Raw genomic sequence first — 9717 nt, forward strand, 5'->3', positions numbered from 1 at the left:
AAGCTTGTTCTAAGTAGGTGCTTTAGACCACTGAGCCATCTCTCCAGCCCCTGCATTTTGTTTTTTAGTATTGAGGATTTTGCATCTGTATTTTCTTCAGAGAGACTGGCCTATAGTTCTCTTTGTTAATGGGGTCCTTCTTTGGTTTTGGTGTCAGGTAATGCTTCTTCCAGGAATGAATGTGAGAGTATTGCTTCCATTTCAATTTCATTAAAGTGTTTGAGAAATAGTGGTATTAGGTCTTCTCTAAATTTCTTGTAGAATTCAGCAATGAATCACATTCAATTTCATTGATACTGGTTTATTTAGGATTTTTATATCTTCTTGCTTCAGCTTTTTTTTTTGCTTCAGCTTTGATAATTTATATGTATCTAGGAATCTCAGTTGTATGTTTTGTTTTTTAAAAAAAAGTTAAGAAATGAAGGTGCCATTTAGGCATAAACCTGCCTCATGATTGCCTGCTCTTTCCCATTTTCAGTATCTGTGCTTGCTACAGGAGCTCTGTCTCTCAGAGACCCTCTTCTGTGGTGAGAATCTAGTAATAAGGGATCACTGAGGTTCCCTTAGGGGGAGTGGTCTCTCCCTCTAAATGTCTAAGTGACTGAGTGCTCCCAATGCTGCATCCAGCCCAGCCCCACAGGTCTGCCCTTGCCAGGACATCACAGGTAGACCTTAGAGAACCATGGGCTATGTTGTAACTTCCGATATTTTATTTGGGATTTTCCTAATAGGTTAGCTGGCTTTCTCTGAACTTGTTATTTAGGTTCCTACTAGCAGCACAGGATATGGATTTTAACTTCTCTGCTGGCTGCTCTGCTTGGGAGCTGTTTAATGAGGACTTGGGTACAGTGCAGCTTTGGCAGTAGCAGGGCTGGCATGGACAAGAATATCGCTTCTTTTCAGAATTTATGTTTGTGATATACTGTGGGTATTTCCTATAAGAAAAGAGATTGGGGAGTGAGGATGGTGAAGTTGGCTAGAGCTCAGCCATGGCTCATGGTCCTAGGAAGCATCTGAAGTGAGTAGCAGCTCCAAAGCATTGGATGCTGGATAAACTGAGTGGTATCTTTGCTCCTTGTCCATCTGCTGGCCCCCATAAGCTGAGAGAATGTCTGCCTCTTATCATCTTCCTAAGCAACAGACTCAGATATGCTCTGACAGGAGATGAAGTAAAGAGGATTTGGATGCCGCGCTTTTTTTTTTTTTTTTTTAATTTTTTTTTAAATTTATGTGTGTGTGTGTGTGTGTGTGTGTGTGGCCAGCTCAGCCCACTAGGGGGCGGGGCTGGCTAGCATGTGGTGCTGGGGGATTGAACTGCAGTCCCTGTGATTTGCTAAGCTTGTTCTAAGTAGGTGCTTTAGACCACTGAGCCATCTCACCAGCCCCGATGCCGCGCTTCATTAAGATCAAAAGTCCGAACTGATATGACCTATGGATGTCATCAACACTGACCAGACAGGAGAGCGTTTCCATCTGATCTATGACACCAAGAGTTCCTTTGCTATTCATCGAATTACACCTGAGGAAGCCAAGTACAAGTTGTGCAGAGTGAGGAAGATCTTCGTGGGCACAAAAGGGATCCCTCATCTGGTGACCCACAAGGCTCGCTTGCACCATTCGCTACGCTGACCCCCTCACCAAGGTCAATGACACCATCCACATTGATTTGGCGTCTGGCGAGATCACCGTTTGTTTGTTTTTTTTTTTGTTGTTGTTTTTTTTTTTTTGAGGTACTGGGGAGTGAAATCAGGGCCTTGCACTTGTCAGGCAAGCTCCTGTTCTACTGAGCTATCTCCTTGGCCCTAAGGCCATCACCGATTTCATCAAGTTCAACACTGGAAACCTGTGTATGGTGGCTGGAGGTGCTAACTTGTGAAGAATTGGAGTGATCACCAACAGAAGGCTCTTCTGATGTGGTTCATGTGAAAGATGCCAGTGGCAACAGCTTTGCCACCCAGTTCTCCAACATCTTCATCCTCGGCAAAGGCAGTGAGCTGTGGATTTCTCTTCCACAAGGAAAAGGAATCCACCTCACCATTGCTGAAGAGAGAGAGAAGAGGCTGGCAGCCAAATAGCAGTGGGTGAAATGGTCTCTAATGACATGTTACAGAGGTCTCTGTTTAATTAAAGATAATAGAGCATGATTTAAAAAAAGGTATAAATAGTGTAAGTAATTTAATGTGCCTCAATTCTGAGTAGGTACTTTTTGTTGGAAGTAACCACTGAGACATGGCTGGGATCCTAGAAAAAGAATTTCAGTCTTCCATTGTTGAAGGGCATGAACTCTTTATTGTATGTTTGTTACATATCTAGGGCAGCATTTCTCAAATTTAGACATTTCTCTAAAGCTCAGCATAGTTTATTGTTTTATTTTGACACAGGGTCTCACTACATTGCCTCCTGCCTCAGCCTCCCAGGATGTTTAGGATTACTACTGTGTCTCAATTCTGACTCCTTCCTGCCATTCAGGGCGTGATGTGGAGGTTACCTTCTTCAAGAGGCCTTTCTTCACTACTGGATCTAAACTCCTTTGTTCTGTTTCCCCATTTTATTGTCCTTGTGGGGCTTACTACTTCTTAAATTCTAATTTTACCTGTTAATTGCAAGTCTTCCCAACTAAGATGTAGACTTCCTGCCAAAGTCTGTTTTTCCAGGTGGAGTGGTGTACACCTGTAATCCCAGTACTAAGTCTGTAATTCCAGTGTTAAGCTCGGTTACATAGCTGAAGGACAGCCTGAACTATGTAGTAAGACCCTGCCTCAAAACAAACAAAATTGGGGCTGGAGAGATGGCTCTGTGGTCTAAAGCACCTACTTGGAACAAGCTTGGCAAAGCACAGGGACCGCGGTTCAATCCTCCAGCACCACATGCCAGCCAGCCCCGCCCCCTGGTGGGCTGAGCTGGCCACACACACACACACACACACACACACACACACACACACAAATGTTAAAATAAAAAAAAAATTTTGTTGTTCTACATTTTTATGCAATGTACCTAGAAGTAAATTTATTTTTTATTTTTATTTTTTTGTAGTTTAAAATTTTATTTAACTTAAAAGGTGAACAAAATGTGTATTTGAAATCGTACTTACCTTACGTATCTGACATACATGCCTACACAGAGGACAGATTGATTTCCAATAACTTCTGGAAGTCCACTGTCCGTTTAAAAATACTTTTCAACAAAAACTCTTCATCAAAAGAAATATTTTTCTTTAAAAGCTAGATGCAAATTTCCACTGCGATCTACTGTGATGTACTCATTTTACAGTCAACCCTGATGATGAAGATGGCACGCAAATGTGTAGTTCAGGTGACTGATGCAAATGAAAAGTGACGAAGATGCCTCCACCGTGTCCCATAGAGGGGCTGCCCCTTGATGCTTACAGCCGATCACGTCTTCTTCTTCCCTTTTCCTTTACTTCCCTCTCCTTGCTGAAGATTTGGGTCACCACCTCCTGTTTTCTGTGTTCTGGTTTTTAGCTTAGGTATCATTTCTGCTGCATACAACATTACTGACTTATGTGATGGGAACTGCCCCAGACAGAGGCTGCCATCTTCCTGCTTCAGCTGGACTCGAACTCTGCCTCTGTATTGAACATCACGATTCCATTTCCTAGAGTACATCTTATTTTTCTCGATAACTGCATTAAGTCCAACTGCTGAGCATATATCTTGAATCTCGGTAGCTGTAGGATTTTCAACAGCCTGTCTTGGTCTGCCGGGGAGCGGGCGGCTGCGCAAGCCATATCCACACAGGCTCAGGCCGCGCAGACTAGGTAACACACCGGTAAATTTATTACTATTGGAAAATTTCATGTCTTTTATCAGTTCTGGGAAAATTTCAGTTGTCTCTATTGAATATTGCTTCTTCGTTCTCGAATTTCTTTTTTTCTCTTTTTAGGGGTATGGGTTGAAACAAGGTCTCACTGTGTAGTTCAGATTGGCTTGAACTTGCTACATAGTGAGGCCTATAGAGGGGAGACAAGGCAACATTATTGCCGTGAGTTTGAAGCTAGCCACACCTGTAGGATCAAGACCATCCTAAACTACAAAGTGAGACCCTGTCTCAAAAACAAAGAAAAAATTTTTTGTATGGGCATTCTCAGGTCAGCCTCTGATGGAGGTGGGCTCAGGGTCTATGCACTGCCCACCTCTCCAGGCCTGGAAAGGCCTGAGTCACTTAGGAGTCTGGTTTCTAGTTTCAAACTGTCATTTTTTTTTTTTTTTTTAAAGATTTATTTATTTATTTATTATTTATTTATTTATTTATTTAGTGTGTGTGTGGCCAGCTCAGCCCACCAGGGGGCAGGGCTGGCTGGCATGTGGTGCTGGGGGATCGAACCGTGGTCCCTGTGCTTTGCCAAGCTTGTTCCAAGTAGGTGCTTTAGACCACTGAGCCATCTCACCAGCCCCAAAGAACTGAGCTAGGGCTGGGCCCCCTTGGGGATTTTTCTTGCAAGTTCAATCACATAATTTATTTCTTTATCATTATTATTATTATAGGGAAGGGTCTACAGGGTGTTCAGGGTCTTACTACTAGATCAGACTTATAGTGATCCGCCTGTTTACAGCCTCCCAAGAGCTGGAATTACACGTGCATGCCACCATATCCAGTGTCCATTGCTCAATTGCCCAATTGCAGTCTCAGTGCGCCCTGGGAGCGGGGCCCGCATGGCAGGCCTGCATATCCCTCCAGCCTACCCCTTGCAGGCGCTTTAATCTGCTGAGCTATCTGGCCGGCCCTTCAGTCAATTTAAAGGCTACTGTTATGAGGCCAGTGTTTCTAGGCGTTTCATAGTAGAACTGCTAAAGTTACTGATTCAGCTGCTTTTTTTTTTTTTTTTTTGTATAAGGTCTCACTATGCAGCTTGGACTCATAGTGATCCTCCTGTTTTCTACCTTCCCGGTGCTGGGATTACAGGTGTGTGCCACCATGTCCCAGTTTTGGTGGCCAGCTTGGCACAGAGCCACAGCACAGCATGTGGTACCAGGAGTTGAACCTAAGTCTTTGGGCTTACCAGGCAGGCGCTTAGACTGCTGAGCTATGTCTTTGGCCCACATAGCTAGCTGCATTGTGAGAGGCAGAAAACCCCCCTCTCTTGCTCACTGCCTTGGCTGTGGCGTCCACAGTGCCTGCCTTGGTGTGGCGAGAGGAACACATCTGCTGGTAGTTGGCCCCTCCCTGCCAAGAACCAGCAGCTGTGGTCACAGTCATTCAGACCAAGTGGCCCAGAGTTCTGGTGTCCAGTGCTTAGCATCCTGAGAAGCCTTTAGCCTTCTTACTTTTTACACTTGAACTTTTAAACTCTAGTATTTTCCTAAGGATATGAAGATGATGTTGGCTGGTGAGATGGCTCACTGGTCTAAAGCACCTACTTAGAACAAGCTCAGCAAAGCACAGGGACCGCAGTTCAATCCCCAGTACCACATGCCAGCCGGCCCCGCCCCCTGGTGGGCTGAGCTGGCCACACACACACACACACACAAATAAATAAATAAATAAAATTATACCCAAAAAAAAAAAAAAAATGAAGATGATGTTGCTTTTAGCCAGTTGCCAGCAGTCTTCCAACCCCATATATTGGAAAATTAAAACCTTGCCTAGAGAACCTTTACTGCCCAGTGTCTCTTTATGGTGGCATGTATGAAGTTTTTATGCTGATTAAATGGACCTTCTACAATGGCTCAACTAAGAATAGCAACTCCAGGACATGGAAACTGTTAAGAAAATGTCCTTAGTTCTACAGTTGCTGCTGCCACTGAAAAGGGGATAATGCTTTGCATATGTGCAAAAGGCACATCATTCAGCCTTTTCCATTGTAAAAATGTCCTTTCCAGTTGGGTGGTGACCTTGTTTGTTTCTTGTTTGTGCTGGGGTGCGTGGGTGGGTGCATGTGTGTTTGTGTGCGTGTGGTTTACCAGAGATTAAACCTTGGACCTTTCCACTGAACTACACCCCCCAAACTTTTTTTTTTTGGTGTGGAACTGGGGATTGAACTCAGGCCCCTGAACTTGCCAGGCAAGCGCTTATTCGTCTGAGCTATCTCCCCGGCCCCAATCCTTGTATTTTTTATTCTGAGATAGGCTGTCATTAAGTCACTGAGTTGCCCAGACTGGGCTTGCACTTTCAGTCTTCCTGCCTCTGTTTCCTAGAGTGCTGGGATGACATGCTTGGCTCTACTGATGGATTCTGTTTGGTGACTGTGTGTCTTTTTAGTGACCTGTCTCTTAAGGCACAGACCCATGACAAAGGAGGAGCCTGGTAATGGCAAAGGCCAGGGCAGTAGAGAACTTTTTTTAAAGAGCTCTCATCTTTTTAAACAAAATTTCTTTTTGATCAGTTCTGTTTTTTTGTTTTAAGTTCTGTGTTTTAAGCCTCTTTAAAACAGTTTAGCTGGCTGCTGGCTGTGGTGGCATATACCTGTAATCCCAGCACTCAGGAGGCTGAAGCAGAAGGATCACCATGAGTTCTAGGTCAGGCTAGGCTACATCATGAGTTCAAGGCCAACCTGAACTACATAGTGAGACCCTGTCTCAAAAAACAAAAACGTTTAAGTCTTCTTTGTGCAAATGAAAATTTTGCTGGACTTAGGAACCTTTTTTTTTTTTTGGTGCTGGAAATCAAACTCAGTACTTTTTGCGGTACAGGGGATTGAACTCAGGACCCTGTGCTTGCCAGGCAAGCGCTTATTCAAACTCAGTACTTTGTATTTGCCAGACAGACACTGTGCCACTGAGCTCTCTTCCTGACCCAGAAGAAGAGATCTTTAAAATACAGATCCGCTCGTGTCAGCTGCTGTAGTCTGCTCACCCTTACTTAGCTTCCCTGCCTTCTCCTTCCAGCCAGAGCTTTGCTGCACTGTTTCTTCTCCAGACTGTTTGTCCCACCCTCCTTTCCTACTTGCTGGCCTTCTGACTGTCCTCATTTCAAGCTCCCCTCCCTCGCAGAAGTCAGTTGGGGAATCTCTTGGTTAGTCAATCCCAGTCTTACCTGCTGTGAGTTCCATTGTGGTTTTATCTGTGGGATTCTTTCATTGGCTTTCATTAGACCACAGGCTGTGTGGAGCAGCAGTCAGAACTGTGTCAGCCTTATTATGCCCACTGAGTTTTCCACCCTGCTCAGTGCCGATGTATAGTGAGGCGCTCAATAAATGCAGAAAGAGTGCAGGCCCTGTGTCCTGGCTGAGGTCTGGAGTCTCCAAGGCCAGGTGTGGCTCACTGAACAGTGTTGACAGTGGGTGCTCAGAGATGACCTATACCTTACTCAGGACCACACAGCTGATAAGCCTTATGTTTTAGTGCTGGGCCTTGCACCTGACGTGGCCCCTTGAGCTTTGGGTTCTTAGCTGCCTGGTAGACTTCGTGAGTCTTTGGAATGCTTCACATTCAGGCTTCTCGTACAGAGAAGGGTGGGCGAGCAGCAGGCACCATTTCCAGACCACTGGCCCTTGCTGTTGTCAAGGGCAGGAGGCATTCATTTCAGAGCTGTCTTTCTGGCTTGGCATGCTCTGTTGGAGCTGCTGAGGGAGTTGAGGTAGGGGGGGGAGTATAGGGCAGACCTGAGCTCAGCAGGGTCCAGTGCCTGGGCACACACACGCCCTAGGATTGAAGGAGAAGTTGGAGATCATTCTAACTAGCCTGGGACCATTGAGTGACCTGTCTGAAGTCCTGTTCCTCTGTTGTAAGAGTCATCTCTAGGTCCTCGTCTCCGTCCAAGAAGCCAATATTTGTAATCCCAAAGTTATATCATTGGAATCCCATCAAGTTGATTCCAACCTACCACTCCCAGTGCAATCCATGGTGAAAGTAAAGATACTAAAACATATTTATAATTATTGGGGAGCTAAGGGGCCCTAAGTCCAGCCACGAAGATGGCTTTCCAGAACCAAGAGCGAGACCCAGGGCCTCACCCGGTTTTTATTCAGTGGGGCAGTGGCTTGAGGATTGACGGAGAATTGTGGGAAGTAGGTGACTGCTGTGAGCTGAGCTCGGTGGGTGGCCTGCATTTACCTCTGCCCTATGCGGAGAGGATACACAGAGACAGTCATGTGCATTATACTATCGTGCCACAGAGACAGCATCTAAGGTTTTAGGGGTCTGGTGCTTCGGCTCTGATGTAGGCTTTCAAGCCCCAGGAAGTCAGAGCCTCTATCTCGAGGCTCGATCCCAGCTGGCTGCGCAGAGCATTAGCTCTACCGTGCTGTCTCACATTAAAGAGCAGCAGGTGTGGGTTACCAGGGAAACAGGCACGCCACTTTCAGACTATCACCAGCCCCTCAGTTAGACCAGTACACATTGCTTAAGGCTGATTGAAGGATAAACAGAAGTTCTAGCCAGCTCTGTACAGAACAATACGAGGAGATGGGGTCAGGCTCAGTCAACATGGAGACCCTCGCTCTTCTTTCAAGGAGAGCTGTTCAGGTGGCCCTCCACACTCTGTAGGAGCAGAGCTGGGCCCAGCCACAGCTGCTGGCTTCTCTTCATGCCAGTGTTCATCTCACACCCCTAGATTCGCCTTTTCTCCTCTCCTTGGTCCCTGAGCTGAGTCCTTGTGCACTCTTAACTGCCAGCCTTCCCTTCTCCACATAACAAAAAAGAACTGTTTCTACAACCAGGCAGCTTGGTGACTTGTGTTTGGAGAGGAGGAGCATGGGAGCCTGAGGAGCCAGGTAAACCAGTGCCCTTCCTGGGAAAGGGCAAGTTCCAAGCCTCTGCCCCAGGCCTGGGAGAGGCTGGAGAAAAGTTGGCCTTGTGCTCATGTGGACACCTCTGGTTCAGATCTCTGGTGTGGGTTGGATCTCATTGTTTGCATACCTCTCATGCTTCCCTTCATTGCCAGCTGCTCTGGGCTCAGAGCCCGGTCTCATCTTCTCCGGGCAGAGGGGCACTGGGTTGTCATGTGCTGCAGTATCAGCAGCCCAGCCTTGCAGAAACAGTGAGGACACTGAGCTGTGTTCTTGTAATCTGGGGCCAGAAAAGTGGCATTTGTGAGGCATGGTAAACTGGGCTGCCCCTTTTTGGTGTGTTTTGGAAAGGAGTGTCTTGCTTTGAGGCCAGCGAGGCTGGTTCTGGCCAAAGCAGTAAGTGCAGCTCTGTTTTGTCCCAGGCCTTGAAGGAGGAGGACTCCTGGACAGCCACCTGCTGGGTTCTCTGGTTTTGATGGGCTTGGGAAGGTCATTGTAAAGGAGGTCTCTGGATACATTGTGTGAAACCCTGTCAGAGCTTACAGCGTTTGCCTGAGCTTCCCTTGCCCTTCACTCCTTTTTCACAGGAGCTAATGCTTTTAAAAACCAGGAATACCCGAGGGTGTGCCCTTGGGCTGAGCTGAAGATGAGTGCTCAGACTGTCTTCTCTCCTGTCTTCTCCTGTGGCTTCAGGGAGGGGCCTGTACTTTTGCTGCCTGGCCTCAAGCCCTTCAGACTGTCACTGTCTGTTATTCTGTTTGTTTTTGTACCGGTATCAAATTTAGGATCTTGTGCTTGCTAGGCCAGATCGTCACTGTTACTGGAGTGTTTGTTTCTACCTGGGCCAAGTAGATACCACAGTGAAGCCAGACCCAGAGAGGAGGACCCAGCCACATGACCTAAGTTTCCACTGGTAGCCACCCGCCTGGATATACACCATGAGCAGGGTCAGCCTGAATAGTTGCAAATACAGTCCTGAGGTTTGAGTTTCTTTGCTGAGTAGTTTTTCCTTTTTTTTTTTTTTTTTT

At 46.3% G+C, this 9717-nt stretch overlaps 1 protein-coding gene across 5 annotated transcripts in view; it reads left to right on the top strand.

The window, feature by feature from the left end:
* Positions 1-9717, top strand: part of Wbp1l (WW domain binding protein 1 like) — a 66611-nt gene that overhangs the window by 40826 nt on the left and 16068 nt on the right. Inside the window, exon 1 of one of the 5 annotated variants that reach the window (XM_023715622.1) lies at positions 1931-2089. The exons of the other annotated variants lie outside the window; for them this stretch is intronic. Coding sequence (XP_023571390.1) covers positions 2087-2089 — 3 coding nt within the window. The 5' untranslated portion in view covers positions 1931-2086. Of the gene's footprint in view, positions 1-1930; positions 2090-9717 lie in introns of those variants that run through there. 5 annotated transcript variants of the gene reach the window in all.

This window comes from Octodon degus, unplaced genomic scaffold, assembly GCF_000260255.1.
Source record: "Octodon degus isolate 3935 unplaced genomic scaffold, OctDeg1.0 scaffold00042, whole genome shotgun sequence".
Classification (NCBI taxonomy): Eukaryota; Metazoa; Chordata; class Mammalia; order Rodentia; family Octodontidae; genus Octodon; species Octodon degus.